The 16,451-nt window shown below is 43.3% G+C and overlaps 2 protein-coding genes across 3 annotated transcripts in view; both read left to right on the top strand.

Annotated features, from left to right (window-relative positions):
* LOC310695794 (kunitz-type serine protease inhibitor A-like) overlaps nucleotides 1-11,934 on the top strand; it is a 40,077-nt gene extending 28,143 nt beyond the window's left edge. The window contains exon 7 of one of the 2 annotated variants that reach the window (XM_083480760.1): nucleotides 11,815-11,934. The gene's annotated coding sequence lies outside the window, so the exon portion shown is untranslated. Of the gene's footprint in view, nucleotides 1-2,717; nucleotides 2,730-11,814 lie in introns of those variants that run through there. The other variant, XM_083480761.1, reaches the window with a different exon arrangement.
* Nucleotides 178-11,683, top strand: LOC310695785 (carboxypeptidase inhibitor SmCI-like). The gene is made up of 5 exons (XM_083480741.1): nucleotides 178-383; nucleotides 6,223-6,402; nucleotides 7,272-7,454; nucleotides 9,969-10,148; nucleotides 11,475-11,683. The coding sequence occupies exons 1-5, from the start codon at nucleotides 191-193 to the stop codon at nucleotides 11,513-11,515; spliced, it is 777 nt and encodes a 258-aa protein (XP_083336867.1). The 5' UTR covers nucleotides 178-190; the 3' UTR covers nucleotides 11,516-11,683.
* Nucleotides 11,935-16,451: the final 4,517 nt, after the last annotated feature.

Below are 16,451 nucleotides of genomic sequence, written 5' to 3'. Positions count from 1 at the left end.
AGTCTCATTTGGTCCCCAAGCTAGGTCAAGATGATACTGATAGGCTTTATGGCTCCAATAAATCCCTAGCTGAAGTGGAATGGCACTTACAGAAGTACAGGAAGTTGGCTTCAGAATACCCCTACCTGAAGTGGAATAGTATTTATAAAAGAACAGGAAATTACCTTGAACTACTCAAAGAAGCACCAGGATGTTCCTACTTATTGATGGACTGTCTTGGCTGCTTGAATGCCCACTACCATTTCCTTATACAAAAATGTATAAAGTGCCTTCACTAAGCAGCAAGCACCCACATCAGACAGCAGTCATGCAGGGCAGTCACATTGCTGTCCTGATCCTGGAACTTCTCATATGCTCATATGCTGCCGCTCAGAAAATATCAGGTAAGAGTTCCGTCTCAGAGAGGTGTGGATGATGAAAATGATGATGATTTCAATTTACCGTATTTTTCGCCCTATAGGATGCACTTTTCCCCCTCCAAAAATGAAGGGGAAATGTGTGTGCGTCCTATGGGGTGAATGCAGGCTTTCGCTGACGCCTGGAGACCGAGAGGGGTCGGTGCGCACCCCTCTCACTCTCCAGGCTTCAGGAAGCTATTTGCAAGCCTTGGGAGCCCGCGGGAAAGCAGCCTGTTCTGGGGGGCTGGGGTCGGGGAAAGCTCGGGCTTCCCTCGCCCCAGCCCTGCGCCTGGGGGGAAAATAATTTTTTTTCCTTTATTTCCTCCCCAAAAAACTAAGTGCGCTCTATGGGCCAGTGCGCCCTATGGGGCGAAAAATACCGCCCTTTAGCAAAATATCCCAGGGTGGAATTCCACAGCCCAAACAAAAGAAAATGGTATCACACAGCCTGAACAATATAAAATTGCATTAGAAACCGTACAGAATGTGTCCTTGGACCTGAAACTGAGATTGATCCAGCAAAAATGAATGTTTCAAGTACACTGGACTCAACAACATTTGTCTAGGAAGGAACTAAGAGCTTTGGCTGCTCAAACAAAGCTTTCCGTTTCTCTGTGGAACATGATGTAAGGTGGTTTTGGATAGCATGGGGGACTCGCATCAAATATTAACAGTTCTCTCTCTTTATAACAGGGAAAACCTGTGAGAAACCCTTGAAAAATACAAGAATTCAATGGTTGTCTTCTTACTCATTCCTGTTGCATTTCTTCAATATTGCTACCTGCTTCTTAAGCCCCCTTTCATTGTTTCTTTGCAACTTGATAGTTTCCACCTGGATCCCAGAGCACTGGGCTTGCCTTCTCCGAAGACACAATGGGATGTGTTAAAAGGACACAGCTTCCACCATCTGTTGGACTCACTGTGCTCAGAGGCAGCTCCTAGAGCTTAGCAGAAATCACAAGGCTCTGAGGAAATTAAGCAATTCTTATCTGCTTGAATAAGGATGAGGTTGAGCAGTTAAGCAGCGCTTCCCTACTCATAGAATCATAGAATCATAGAGTTGGAATAGACCACAAGGGCCATCGAGTCCAACCCCCTGCCAAGCAGGAAACACCATCAGAGCACTCCTGACATATGGTTGTCAAGCCTCTGCTTAAAGACCTCCAAATGAGGAGACTCCACCACACTCCTTGGCAGCAAATTCCACTGTCGAACAGTTCTTACTGTCAGGAAGTTCTTCCTAATGTTTAGGTGGAATCTTCTTTCTTGTAGTTTGGATCCATTGCTCCGTGTCCGCTTCTCTGGAGCAGCAGAAAACAACTTTTCTCCCTCCTCTATGTGACATCCTTTTATATATTTGAACTTGGCTATCATATCACCCCTCTACCTCCTCTTCTCCAGGCTAAATATGCCCAGCTCCCTTAGCCATTCCTCATAAGACATCGTTTCCAGGCCTTTGACCATTTTGGTTGCCCTCCTCTGGACACGTTCCAGTTTGTCAGTGTCCTTCTTGAACTGTGGTGCCCAGAACTGGACACAGTACCCCAGGTGAGGTCTGACCAGAGCAGAATACAGTGGCACTATTACTTCCCTTGATCTGGATGCTATACTCCTATTGATGCAGCCCAGAATTGCGTTGGCTTTTTTAGCTGCCGCCTCACACTGTTGGCTCATGTCAAGTTTGTGGTCAACCAAGACTCCTAGATCCTTTTCACATGTACTGCTCTCAAGCCAGGTGTCCCCCATCTTGTATTTGTGCCTCTCATTTTTTTTTTTTGCCCAAGTGCAATACTTTACATTTCTCCCTGTTAAAGTTCATCTTGTTTGTTTTTGCCCAGTTCTCTAATCTGTCAAGGTCGTTTTGAAGTGTGATCCTGTCCTCTGGGGTGGTAGCCAACCCTCCCAATTTGATGTCATCTGCAAATTTGATCAGGATGCCCTTGAGTCCATCATCCAAGTCGTTGATAAAGATGTTGAATAAGACCGGGCCCAAGACAGAACCCTGTGGCACCCCACTAGTCACTCTTCTCCAGGATGAAGAGGAACCATTGATGAGCACCCTTTGGGTTCGGTCAGTCAGCCAGTTACAAATCCACTGAGTGGTAGCATAGTCAAGACCGCATTTTACCAGCTTCTTTACAAGAATATCATGGGCACCTTGTCAAATGCCTTGCTGAAATCAAGATAGGCTACATCCACTGCGTTCCCTTCATCTACCAGGCTTGTAATTCTGTCAAAAAACGAGATCAGGTTAGTCTGACATGACTTATTTTTCAGAAATCCATGCTGACTATTGGTGATCACAGCATTCCTTTCTAGGTGCTCACAGACTGTTTGCTTAATGATCTGCTCCAGAATCTTCCCTGGTATTGATGTCAGACTGACTGGGCGGTAATTATTTGGGTCCTCTCTTTTCCCCTTTTTGAAAATAGGGACAACATTTGCCCTCCTCCAGTCTGCCAGGACTTCGCCTGTTCTCCAGGAATTCTCAAAGATGACTACCAGTGGTTCTGAGATCACATCTGCCAGTTCTTTTAATAGTCTTGGATGCAGTTCATCTGGCCCTGGAGACTTGAATACATCTAAACTAGCCAAGTATTCTTGTACTATCTCCTTAGTTATTCTGGGCTGTGTTTCCTTTGCTGAATCATTTGCTCCAAATTCTTCAGGTCGGGCATTGTTTTCTTTATCGGAGAAGACTGAGGCAAAGAAGGCATTGAGGAGTTCAGCCCTTTCTGTGTCCCCTGTTTGCATTTCACCATCTTCTCCTCTGAGTGACCCCACTGTTTCTTTGTTCTTCCTTTTGCTACGAACATACCCATAAAAGCCTTTTTTGTTGCTTTTAACCTCTCTAGCAAGCCTGAGTTCATTCTGTGCTTTAGCTTTTCTGACTTTGTGTCTACACGTGCTGGCTATTTGTTTGAATTCCTCTTTGGTGGTTTCCCCCCCTTTCCATTTTTTGTACACATCCTTTTTTAATCTTAACTCAGTTAAAAGTTCTTTAGATAGCCACCCTGGCTTCTTTAGGCACCTTCCATGTTTCCGTCTCATTGGTATTGCCTGACGTTGTGCTTTTACTATCTCCCTCTTAACAAACTCCCAGCCATCATGAACTCCCTTTCCTTTTAGTATTACTGTCCATCGGATCTCACCCAGCACTTCCCTAAGTTTTATGAAGTCGGCTTTCTTAAAGTCAAGAAATTGAGTCCTAGTATGCTTGGCTGCTCCTTTCCGCTGTATAGTAAACTTCAGAAGAGCATGATCACTCGTGCCTAATGATCCTTCCACTTCTACCCCACTAACCAGGTGTCAGCCAGCCATCCCAACCAGTTGTGCCATCAACACAGGTCTTTGGGGCAGACGTCCAGGGTCCTGCTCTGGATTGAGCAGGGAGGGCCCTCAAACACAGTAGACCTGGCTTAAGTCATTTTGAAGTAAGTGAAATAATACGCATTACCATTAAATCCAGAGTTTAACGCTGCTGACCTGCACCACTGATCCCAGCTGACCCAAGAGGGTCGGAATTGAGCTTTGTGGCTGGTCAAAATAATATTGAGAATAATATCAGTCAGAAAAACAGGATAGGTGCCTCATCATCAGAAGGAACAGGGTAGAAACTCAATTTAGTTTGCATTTAAAGGCAAATCTACTGAATTTGTACTTCCCGAAATAATATGCGAACTGAAACACAGAGCAATTCTCCAGCCAAGTAATGTGTACCAAACTGTATATACTAAAGTAAAATGTACATAAAAAGGTATATAGGTATTGTCAGGGAACTGACATCGGAGCGAGAGGCGAAGAGGAGGCTCCCAGATGATGCTGGCGAAGGACCCAGCAGCAGGGGGAGAAACAGCTCAGTAGAGGGGGAAGCAAATCAGCGCAACACCAGGGATAAAGGGGGGCAGATGGGGGAATCGGAGAGAGGGCTCCAGGACTCGTCACTGGAGTTCAGTGAGGAGAGCACAGGTCCTCCGCTACCCATGCCCTCCCTGCGCAGAAGACTTCCGCACAGTGAGAGGAGGAGGAGACTGGGTGTCAAACAACTTTTATGTTGGAAGAGGTTCAAGAAACGCCCACTGACGGATTCTGCCAGCGACTGAGGCAGCCACGATGAGAAAGGGCTGTGCAGTCAGAAAGGTTTAATAAGGCAAATTAGCCCAGAAAGGCACCAGTTTACGCACGAGTAACTCATACCCATTACAGGTATATATAAAATGTATATACACAAAATATATAAAGATATATATAAAGGTATATCAGTGACAATGGCATACAAAATGCATAATAATAATAATAATAATAATAATAATAATAATAATAATAATATATTATTTGTATCCTGCCCATCTGGCTGGGTTTCCCCAGCCACTCTGGCCTGCTTCCACAAAGACCAAAGATGCACTAATATGTCATACATTAAAAACTTCCTTGAACAGGGCTGCCTTAAGATGTCTTCTGAATGTCAGGTAGTTGTTTATCTCTTTGACACCTGATGGGAGGGCATTCCACAGGGCGGGCACCATTACCGAGAAGGCCCTCTGCCTGGTTCCCTGTAGCTTTGCTCCTCACAATGAGGGAACCGCCAGAAGGCCCTCGGCGCTGGACGTCAGCGTCCGGGCAGAACAATGGGGGTGGAGACGCTCCTTCAGGCATACTGGGCCGAGGCCGTTTAGGGCTTTAAAGGTCAACACCAACACTTTGAATTGTGCTCGGAAACGTACTGGGAGCTATATCTTGTATATGTTAAAAATGTTAAGTGTTGTTACGCAGTAGTTCATGTGGATGGCGATAGATGGCGATGCGAACTACAGTCTGAAGACAGAATTCTGAAAAGTGACTAAGTCATTGCAGCAGCTTGGGAAGGCAAGAGGAGGGAGACTGGCTGGCTGGCTGGCTGGCTGGCAGGTGGGCAGGCAGGTAGCCCGGGTGAGTGAGTGATTGCACAGGTCACCCAAGCAAATGCCATGGGTGGGCATGTGACCCCAGGGGAAGCAGCAGAACAAGAGGCAGTGTGGATAAGCCCTCAGTTGTTGGACAGCCATGTTCAGGTGCAACACACATACTTTACATTTCCCTTCTCATTTTCATGCTTTGCAAACGCTTCTGCATTCCTGACAGGCTGAGCAACAAACAAAAGTTTGCCAAGTATGATAAAAGAAAGCAAGAAAGTTTCTGAGTGTGTGTAATGTCAAACGTACTTAAATGGTACCACTATCCTTACTACAGAAATGAATGGTGGTTCGTTTCTGCTGCTTTGATGCTAAACAAATTTCCTTGGGAACAAGTACCAGTATGTTGTAGAAAAGGAAATGTTTTATCACGTAAAAGTAAGGGCAGACCCACTGAAATTAACAAACCTAAGTCATGTCCATTACCTTCAGTGGGTCTACTCTGAGTAGGGCTAGCGCTGGATACAACCCAAGGGCATTGCGCTGCAGAGGTTGGGAATTGTCTTTCTGCCAAAGGGCTGAATGAGTGCTCTGTCCTAGTGGTGGATGTGACCAGATGTAAAAGTGCCTGGGTGTTGAAATCCAATGTCTTCATCCCTCACCTAAATTTAGTCCAGGGTTATCATTTCCGTAGTGTTTCTCTTTTGGGAGGGGAAAAAAACCACTTTTTTGGATTTTCCACAGAAAGGGTAAATCTAGATTAAACGGAAAAAGAATGTGTGATGGCATTTTAATGAGGACAAAATTGTATAGAAACTGCGTAAGACTTGCATGTATTAGCAAGTGCGTCCACAATAAACTGCCATGTGGAAGCTTCCTCAGGGTGTGATAAGGAAGTTTCTCTCTCTCTCTCTCTCTCCCCCCCCCCCCAGGAAGATATCCTTTAAAATGCGAACTCCCTACAGAAATAGGAAAATGCAAAGGAAGCTTTCCAAGATTTTACTTTGATCTCCACACCAGGAAGTGTGAAGAATTCGTTTATGGCGGCTGTGGAGGCAATGCTAATAACTTCAGGAATCCGGTGGATTGCATTTGGGAATGTGAAAGGTCTGGTAAGGGAAAATGCTACCTTTTGGGTCTCATCTGGACAACCAAGAGCCTGCACTTTATTCTTAACATGCTGAGCAGTCTACTGCAGGGGTCACCAGTATGATGCCCTTGGGTAGAATAGCACCCCGGAGGTGCCTTTCTTTTTGCAGTTTCAGACTATTTGAGCGGCACAGTGGTCAGTCCCCCTGGAAGATCTGTGATGAATTGCTCATCATTTAATCCGCTTTCATTCCTGGAGGAAAGGGCTATTAAATTACTCATTTCTTCCATTATTTTCTCTGTTCTGTACAATATGGAAAAATGGGGGCACTTAATGAAGAAGGAGCAAGGGGGGGAAAAAACCAGGATTCTTCTTTTGCAACTCTACTTTCCCCCATATATCTAATTGCCATATGCTACAATGGTATTGGAGATAATGTGGAAAGGCAGGACCAGACATTTAAGCAATAAATAAAAAGAAAGATGGTTGTAGCAGAACCATGAGGGCAGCCTGCTCAGAACTGGAACCCTTTTTGGTCTGTGTGATTTTATTTATTAAAAGCATTTTAACCCAGATTGGCTTTCATTCAATAAAAAAACCAAGACATTCCCTGCCCACGTGATGACAATCTAAATAACATGGCACAAAAGGCAAAAGGGGACGGAGAGGGAAGAGGGAAAGCAAAGCCAGGCACCAGTTTAGAAAGATTTTGCCCATCTCTCACGGTCAGCGCTTGATCCCTTTCCAGAAGCCCCTCATTTCTCACTTGGAAGAGATTATCTCAGGGTTTGGAATCACAAACATGACATCTTCCAATACTGTTATCTTCTGTGTTTCAAAAGGTGAAATTTCAGATATGAGGCTTGCCTTCTTCTCTCTTCTTTTTTTCAGACTTGCTGCCTGAAAAATGCAAACTCCCGCTAAACAAGGGACTACGGGGCAGAAAACCCACACTGAGATATTTCTATGATTTCAAAAAGAAGAAGTGTTCAATGTTCTTTTATAATGGCTTTGGAGGCAACAAAAACAACTTTCTGGATATTAGACAATGTATTCGAGAGTGTGCAGATGTTGGTAAGCGCAAATAAATTTGTGGGCTTTCCCAGGCAGCCCTAAATGTCCTACACTTCATTCTAACCATTAGTCATGGACAAGTGCTGTTTGAACTCCAGCGATGCAATTGTCTGTTCTTTCCTAGGCCACACCTACGCCATGCATTTTAAAAAGCACTATGATACCACTTTAAAGTGTTGTGGCTTCCCCCAAAGAATTCTGGGAACTGTGATTTGTTAAGGGTGCTGAGTGTTGTTAAGAGAACCCTCCTCCCTTCGCAGAGATTTAACAACCCATCCTTCTTCACAGGGAACCTTGGAAACTATAGCTTTCTGAGGCGGGTAGGGTGTCCTGACAACTCTCTGCACCCTGAACAAACTAGTTTCTAGGATTCTTGGGGGGGGGGGGGAGTCATGACTCTATCATTACACTTGAAAGGCATGGTGTGTCAATTTGGCTAATTCTAAATATTCTGAAAGATATAAGAAGACAAAAACCAAAAAGTGAAGTGAAAAAGGAATGGGAGTGCCTAAATGAATACCTTAAAAGCCAAGGTTCGAGGACAGAAATCTGGAATAACCTTGTGAAGTGAAAGGATAAGAAAGAGGGATTTATATCTAGATGCTAGGATAGAGATGATAAGGAAAACAGGGTGATACAATGAGAGGTAAAGGAGGTGCTGTGGGATTGGTGGATGTCAATGTTTGCTTTTTCTTTTTAGTGTTTATATTATTACCGGTAACTTGTAAGATATGGATTTTTTTTGTATGCTGGTTTTTGTGTTTTGTGTATTGTTATTTTTTTGATATTTTTCATGTTGTTGTGTGGAAAATACTAATAAAATTTATTATTTAAATAATAAAAAAAAAGAAAGTAAAAAAGAAAGGCATGGTGTGAATGTGGCCCCAACTGAGTCGCCTTGCTATAGGAAAGGAAATCTGCCATGAGAATGGGGGTGGCAATAGCTAGTTGACTGTGTGTTCGCTTTTTAAAAAACCCTCAGAGGGGATTAATCTTATTGTTCTGGAGAAGAAGAAACACACAGGTTTCAAGGAAAAAGAAGGAAAGCCCTTGAACTCTATTTATCTTCAGTATTGAGATTCTAGCAATTGTTTCATCAAGTCTGGAGAAACTGCGGCTTTCCAGATGCTGTTGGACTACAACTCCCATCGTACTGTTGTCATCTGGCATCTGGAGCATCACAGCTTCCTCATCCTTGTACTAAAATGTCCACTGCAGCCGCAAAGGCAGGGGACACACTGGTCCATGGGGCTTCTCTGCCGACAGTACTCTGCCATGAGCCAGCCAACAGCTGCCTATTGTGATTTGTTGTTGTTGTTTAGTTGTTTAGTTGTGTCTGACTCATCGTGACCCCATGGACCAGGCACCCCTGTCTTCCACCGCCTCCCGCAGTTTAGTCAAACTCATCCTGGTAGCTTCGAGAACACTATCCAACCATCTCGTCCTCTGTCGTCCTCTTCTCCTTGTGCCCTCCATCTTTCCCAACATCAGGGTCTTTTCCAGAGAGTCTTCTCTTCCCATGAGGTGGCCAAAGTATTGGAGCCTCAGCTTCAGGATCTGTCCTTCCAGTGAGCACTCAGGGCTGATTTCCTTAAGAATGGAGAGGTTTGATCTTCTTGCAGTCCATGGGACTCTCAAGAGTCTTCTCTAGCACCATAATTCAAAAGCATAAATTATTTGGTGATCAGCCTTCTTTATGGTCCAGCTCTCATTTCCATACATCACTACTGGGAAAACCATAGCTTTAACTATATGGACCTTTGTTGCCTATTGTGATACTTACAACCATTCCAGAAGATGGGACTGGCTGTCCTTGCCTCTGGCTCCACCTGCTGACTGCTGAGGTAGCTCTGTCGACAGAGCGTGAGACCCTTAATCTCAGGGGCATGGGTTTGAACCCCATGTTCGGCAAAAGATTCCTTCATTGCAGGGAGTTGAACTGGATGAGACCCTCGTGGTCCATTCCAACTCTACAATTCCGTGATACTGTTGGGGTCCATGTCCCCCCCCCCAAGTCCCAGTGGGCACCAGTCACCACTGGGCACAGGGAACTGGAGAAAGATAGAGCAGAATAGCACTGTACGCCGACCACGTTGTATTGAAACTGAGAGATCCTTTCAGTGAGACAAGTTCTAATCATTATTCAGTAGTATAGCTATAGCAGGTGTCCAGATATAAACTTAGGGTTCTACTCAGAGAACACACATTGAAAGTAATAGACATGGCTGATAGAGCTATTACTTTCAATGTAATGGGTCTATTCTAGAATAGAGGTTAGTTGGAAATGACCCTTATTTAGTTGGAAATGACTGAAATACTTTGTATATTTAAAAGTTAGATACAGATATTGAACAGCAAGCTTCCACTTACTTCAATTACAACCTTTTGCAATGTTCCTTAAGGTTATGGCTGTCATATTTTATAATAACAATAATTTGCTTTTGCCATAATGTTCTCTTTTTCAAATGGTGCGATTATATATATAAGCCTTTTGCCTTTGTCCCCCCCCTCCAGTATATATGCCCAAGAGATGTAAGCTCCCTGCAGTCAGCGGACCCTGTAGAGCATACATTCGTCGCTACTTCTATAATACCAAGACCAATAGGTGTGAGCTGTTTATCTATGGTGGCTGTATGGGCAATGAGAACAACTTTACAGAACGGATAAATTGCATCCGTCAGTGCCAAAGTTACGGTAAGACAACCCCCCCCCCAAAAAAAACCCCTCACAATCGACAGCACCTACGGTACATTCTTTCCCCCAGATAATTCTGGGCATGGTAGTAAGGGTTGTCAGGAATAGTAACTCTGAGGGGTAAACAGCAATGTTGAGAACTATTTGAGGGAAATATTGTGTTTTGAATGTAAAGAATAGTGTGCACACAGCCCTAGAGTGCAGGGAGACTTGTAAAAGTAAAGGGACCCCTGACCATTAGGTCCAGTCGTGACCAATTCTGCGGTTGCGGCGCTCATCTTGCTTTATTGGCAGAGGGAGCTGGCATACAGCTTCCGGGTCATGTGGCCAGCATGACTAAGCTGCTTCTGGTGAACCAGAGCAGTGCACGGAAACGGTGTTTACCTCTCCGCCGGAGCGGTACCTATTTATCTACTTGCACTTTGACGTATTTTCAAACTGCTAGGTTGGCAGGAGCAGGGACCGAGCAATGGGAGCTCACCCCGTTGCGGGGATTCGAACCTCCGACCTTCTGATCGGCAAGTCCTAGGCTCTGTGGTTTAATCCACAGTGCCACCCGCGTCCCTCTAGGGAGACTTTTAAGTGTCTTCAAATGAACAATGCAGCAAGATCAGGGTTGGGAGCACGACCCTCAACTCCAACAGGGTTTTGTTCTGCTACTTCAGGAAAGTTTTTAATATTTGACGTTTTATTGTGTTTTCCTTATTCTGCTGGGAGCTGCCCAGAGTGGCTGGGGAAACCCAGCCAGATGGGTGGGGTATAAATAATAAAAAATATTATTATTATTATTTTACTGTCTGACGAGGGCTAAAGTATGGAGAAGTGCCTCGAAAGAATGTTGAAAAATGGCAGGCTAGTAAACAACAACACACAAAACTAATGACATTTTTTTTTCTTTTTACTTAGTAACATCAAGGTACTTGAGCAAAAAACCTCGTGCTAAATTTGTTGCCATTGGGTTGTCAGTTAGGATGTGGAGATATAGAACATTTCCAGTGATTAGTGGTCGTTGTTTTACATTGTATGGTATGGTGTTGTGGGCAAGGGCTAACTGATGAAGACTGATGGGACCTGATTCCAGCTCCATAAAAAGACCACCCCCTAATGGCTACTGGAGCTCAGGAATAGGAATAGCCTATGTCCCACCTTAAGAATAGTGTGCAACCTTCCTTCAGATTTCTTTAGCTTATATCCAATTAATTTCTACTCTCAGTTGACTCACTGAACCTCAGTTGGTCATGTGCATGAATTTCAATGCTTCTATTATCTGAATAGGACTAGTGTTGGCTACAGCCCTTCATGACCAGCTCTCCTTTCCCCCCTCAGGTCCACGTGAAGACTTTGACCCCAAACAACGATTCCCCTGATTAATCTTTCATTGTGTCCTCTCATGGAGCAAAGGCACCGAGTGAAAGAATGCTGACTCTCTTACAGCTGTACCAAACTTTGCGGGAATTTCTTGCCAATGAACTTAACTTTTCTTCAGCAAATTGTAGTCTGCTCCTTGAGTGTCATTCTCCACAGTCTCTTTTTATCAAATGCCCGTTGTTTCATTAGTTGTTTGTTCTGAGAGGCTTCCCTGATGCTACCACATTACTGGTGTCCAGAGGAGCTATAGTGCAACAAAAGCAGGACAAAAATAAAACACGACATTTTGTGATTTCAGTTACAGGATACCTGTATGCACGGCTTCAAAATGAAGCGGTGTGACCACCCCAGAACTTTTGCATGTGGAAACAGCATTAAAAGTGGGATTGCGTATGACCACCCCACTAGCACCGTGAGCACAAATCATCATGAATGTGTAATAAAAAGGAAGTCTGAGGGTTACAGGGAAACAGCTACTATAGAGGGGACCTTATGGAATCTGAGTTAATGCCACAATGCCTTTATACTTTTAGTCAGTCTCCAAGCTATTTTCCTAAACAAAAGTTTCCAATATTAGACATCTGGGAAGAACCATTTTCTCAGGCAAATTGCTCTTCATGTTCCATATATTTAGAGCACTTTTCCTTGTTGCAAATATAGCAGGAAGAAAACAAAGAAAGGAGCAAAATCAGCTTACATTAGCAATAAGAACAACCCATCTATCCTAATTGAAACATACATATTAATATAAGCAGTTCATTTGTCCAAACAAATATCCAAATAGCACTGATGATAAGATAACATGTTTCAAATATAGAAAGGCAACTGAAAAACGAATGATGGGTGTGTATCCTTTCAACACTGAAATATAAAAGTCTTTCAGTAACCATAGGGATCTACTTTTGCTGTCTGTCCACATCATCCCGGAAAAATAAGAGTGTGAGAGCACTGGAATATATCAATGATTTTTCCAAAACAATGAATACGCAAACAACAATTTCTGATCAAAACCCACACAATATGCCTCAGGGAGGCATTGTCATGAGCATCTTTCTGAACTAACTTGTTCCTTACCAGAAACACCATTTTTATTGACTCATTCTCAATTTAAACCTAAAGCAACAATACATATAGATGCTAAAGCAACTTTCAGTTGGTTTGAAGACTGGTTTGAACATTGTAACACCCTATTGCATAGGGAACTTGAGCATCTAAGAACTTGAGTGTCCCATTTACAACATTGCAACAAACATTTATAAACAAGTAGTATGATTTAACTTTCTGTAAATTTCCAATTATTTCCTCTGTGCTGAAACACTCAAAGGTGCCAGTCCATAAATAGACACCAAAAGGTGCTGTAATTTAAGACATTGCCATTCAACAGCAGTGGGTAGCTGGCACTTGGACCACAATATTAAAAATGATCTGAAAGTATAAGGAAGATTTCTATGTACCAAATGGATTCTACTTTCTGACAATTGAATTAGCCAGTTAATCTATCCCCTTTTCACCTTCCAAAAAGGTATATGCACATGATCTCAAGTTCAAGCCCTCAAATCTGTAGGCAGGGTTAGGAAAGACTCCTGTCTGAAACCCTGGACAGCAGGTAATATCATAGCTTGGGAAGGAGGCCTGACCAATTTCTCCCTATATCAGAAGTCAAGTTATACCTGCTCATGTGCAGTTAAGAGGCAGCAACTTTAGACAGAATTCGAAAAAGCCCTTTCTCCTTCAGTTTGTTCCAATTTATTTTTTCATAAATCAAAAAAATTATGCACAGATGTTTTAAAGGAGAATCAACAGTAGTGCAGGTATATCAGTGCTGTTGAAGATACAGGAACACAAATTTCAACCAGATAAGCTTTTGGATCTCAATTGAATTTCACTCTGAGGGTGTTCGAAGTGCAGTGAACTATTAACAGTGCAGTGATGTGGTGCTGCTCACCTGACTGGCCATACAGCTCGCTGCTGGATCAGGCCAAAGGTAGCCTAGGTAGTCCAGCATTCTCTTCTCACAGAGGCCAACCAGAAGCCCCAACATGGCAAGCCCATTGGTGGGAGGTCCATATTGGCTCTGGCAGTGGGCTTGAGGATGTTGATTGTCTGTTATGGGCCATTGGTAGAAAGCCAAACACAGAGGGGTTAAATCTTGACCAGCAGAATATTAAGGTAGATTCTATGGGTCATATTATTGTTGATGAGTTCCAAAATACCAGCAGAAAGAGGATCTATTCTGTTGGAGATGTATGTGGGAAAGCTTTTCTTACACCAGTTGCAATAGCTGCTGGAAGGAAACTGGCACACACGATTTTTGACAGGAAAGAAGATTCTCAACTTGACTACACCAACATTCATATCGTGGTCTTCAGTCACCTACCTACTGGAACGGTGGGACTAACAGAAGCGGAAGCTAGAACTACATATGGAAGCGAGAGTGTGAAAACCTATACAACTTCTTTTATCCCAATGTATCATGCTGTAACTAAAAGGAAGACGAAGTGTGTAATGAAACTGGTGTGTGCAACAAAACAGGAGAAGGTGGTAGGCCTTCATATGCAAGGGTTAGGATGTGACGAAATGCTTCAAGGCTTTGCTGTGGCTGTCAAAATGGGAGGAACAAAAGCAGATTTTGACCAGACAGTGGCCATCCACCCAACATCTTCTGAAGAACTCATTACACTTCATTGTGTTTTTTTTTAATAAGGTGCCTAGATGTAATCTTCACAGAATCATGGCAGATTCTGGTGAGATCTTATGAGATCTCCCTGAGCTCTTGCAAGATCTTACAGAGCTCATGAGATCTTGAGAGATTTCAGGAAGATCTCACAAGTTCTTGCTAGCCTAATACTGCTATTAAACCAAATAGATTTAGTAGGATTATGCACAGGGTTTCCATGTTGGGTTGCAGCTAGCACTGTCGGCAGGGTAAGGTCCTGGCACTTACATGACCTCCCATTACTGACATTGCTGGCGCTGGCAGGGTTGAGTAAGGTTGGCACAGTGCAAACACACCGGTGCAGCCAAACTGGTGCTCATGCCAGTGTGTTCACACAACTTCAACCTCACCTCCTTCCTCCTCTACCTTCTTGTAAGCCACAGTGATGTCAGCGTTGGGATATATGCTAAGTGCCTCTCCGTACCAAATGCTACTGGTTGTGGGTGGCCCATGATTTTAAAAGATTCCACCTTCTGCCCAAGTAGTGTTTTCAAGTCCCATTGCAGAAGTGGAAGTTGCTCTGCTCATGAATTTATTCCGCCAAATACTGCCTATAATCCTGATCTCAAAGGTTGTCTCCATGGATCCTATTGTCCACCTTCTCCACTGCATATTATTTCATAGTCCATATTTTATATCTTTCCATGCTATCCACAATATTCGCTACATTACAAGCGTTATTAAAATCCTGCTAAGGTTTTCATCTGCTTACAGTGGTCTCCTAGATAAATTAAAAATTTTTCATATTCTTGGTTGAAGTTTTGGCCTTCTTGGTTCCTGAGCCTTCTGGTCAGTTTTGTCATTTCGGCGTAGTCTAACAGCTTGGTTTGCCATTCCGGTAGGGGCTTTGTCTTCTTTCCATCTCTGGGCTAGTAGCATCCGCATTGCTGTTGCCACATACATGAAAAGTCTTTTCTGTTCCTTTGGAATGTCGGTACCCACAATTCCTAATAAAAGACTTCTGGGTTTGTTTGTTTTTACAAAAGTTATTTTAAACATTTTTTTCAATTCATTATACCGGTAGTTTATAAATTTTACCCAAAAGGTAGACCTCTGTTATTATGGACTCAAGTTCTGTCTTTTTTCTGATTTAACTGTTTGCCATACAGTCCTTGTTGAATCTGGATATTAGTTGACAGTATGTAAGCAGTTTCATATTTTTTCTCTTTTTAAATACTTCGGCATGTTTTTGATCTCTTCTTGAAGATGAACCATATCTTGGTAAAATATATAGTTGTACATTCTTCTTTTGGCTGTAATAGTAATGTTCCAGTGGTGACATTAACAGTGCTGGTGAGTGCCTTTTTGAGATTTTGGTGGTGAAACTCATGATTTTTGTGGTGCAGGCTGTGCCCCTGGCCATGACGTGTGATTTGACAGTGAGTTTGGGGTGACCCAATGCAAAAACCCTGAGGATTCATGAGGATCCATGGCTTGGAATCACTTTTTTTGGCCCAAGGTATCATCATGAAGCTGTGGATCTGAGTTTTTTGTGGTGCAGGCTGTGCCCCTGGCTATGATGTGTGATTTGACGGTAATTTAGGGGTGGCCCAATGCAAAAAGCATGAGGATCCATGGGGATCCGTGCTTTGAAACCACTTTTTGGGCCATGGAATTGCCAGGAAGCCATGGATCCGAGGTTTTGGAGGTGGAGGCTGTGCAGGCTGTGCCCCTGGACATGATATTTGATCTGATGGTGACATCGGGCTGATCTAGTGCAAAAATCATGAGGATCCTTGAGGATCCGTGTTTTTTAACCATGTTTTTGCGCCATTGCGGCACCACGAAACAGTGGGTGCGTGTGTGTTTTTTGTTCTGCCTACAGACTAAGATGTGGTCTAGAGTATCATGGTGGTTTTATTTTGTTTCAATATAAAAATCATATGAATTAATGAGGATCCATGCCTCGGATCCATGTTTTTGTGGTGCTGCAGTGCGGCAAAGTGTTGGATCCACCTTTTTTATAGTCCAGTCTGTAGGTGTGCCTTCCAGATGTGATCTGACACTGGATTTGTTGGAGTTATTTTTTTTTTTAAGTGGAGGATCCATGAGGATCCGTGTAACCCAGTCCCGTAAAAGTGCAAAGGATTTCTGAGCTTATTCCTTCTCCCTTCTTCCTTCCTATATTTAAGCACATCGTTATGTCATCCGCACATGCAGAACCTGGGAATCACCTAGCCCTACTCAGAGGTAGGTTAAGAGCACAAGCTTGTGCATGC

The sequence above is a fragment of the Podarcis liolepis genome (genome assembly GCF_965112155.1).
Source record: "Podarcis liolepis genome assembly, chromosome: 16".
In the NCBI taxonomy this organism is placed as follows: domain Eukaryota; kingdom Metazoa; phylum Chordata; class Lepidosauria; order Squamata; family Lacertidae; genus Podarcis; species Podarcis liolepis.
The sequence above is the reverse complement of the archived record's forward strand: the minus strand, read 5'-3'. Positions and strand labels throughout refer to the sequence as shown.

Coding starts and splice junctions, on each gene's coding strand:
- LOC310695785 (XM_083480741.1), top strand. CDS start 191: ATGTTCCTACTTATTGATGGACTGTCTTGGCTGCTTGAATGCCCACTA. Junction 6,403..7,271: donor TTGGGAATGTGAAAGGTCTG/GTAAGGGAAAAT, acceptor TCTTTTTTTCAG/ACTTGCTGCCTGAAAAATGC. Junction 10,149..11,474: donor CCGTCAGTGCCAAAGTTACG/GTAAGACAACCC, acceptor TTCCCCCCTCAG/GTCCACGTGAAGACTTTGAC.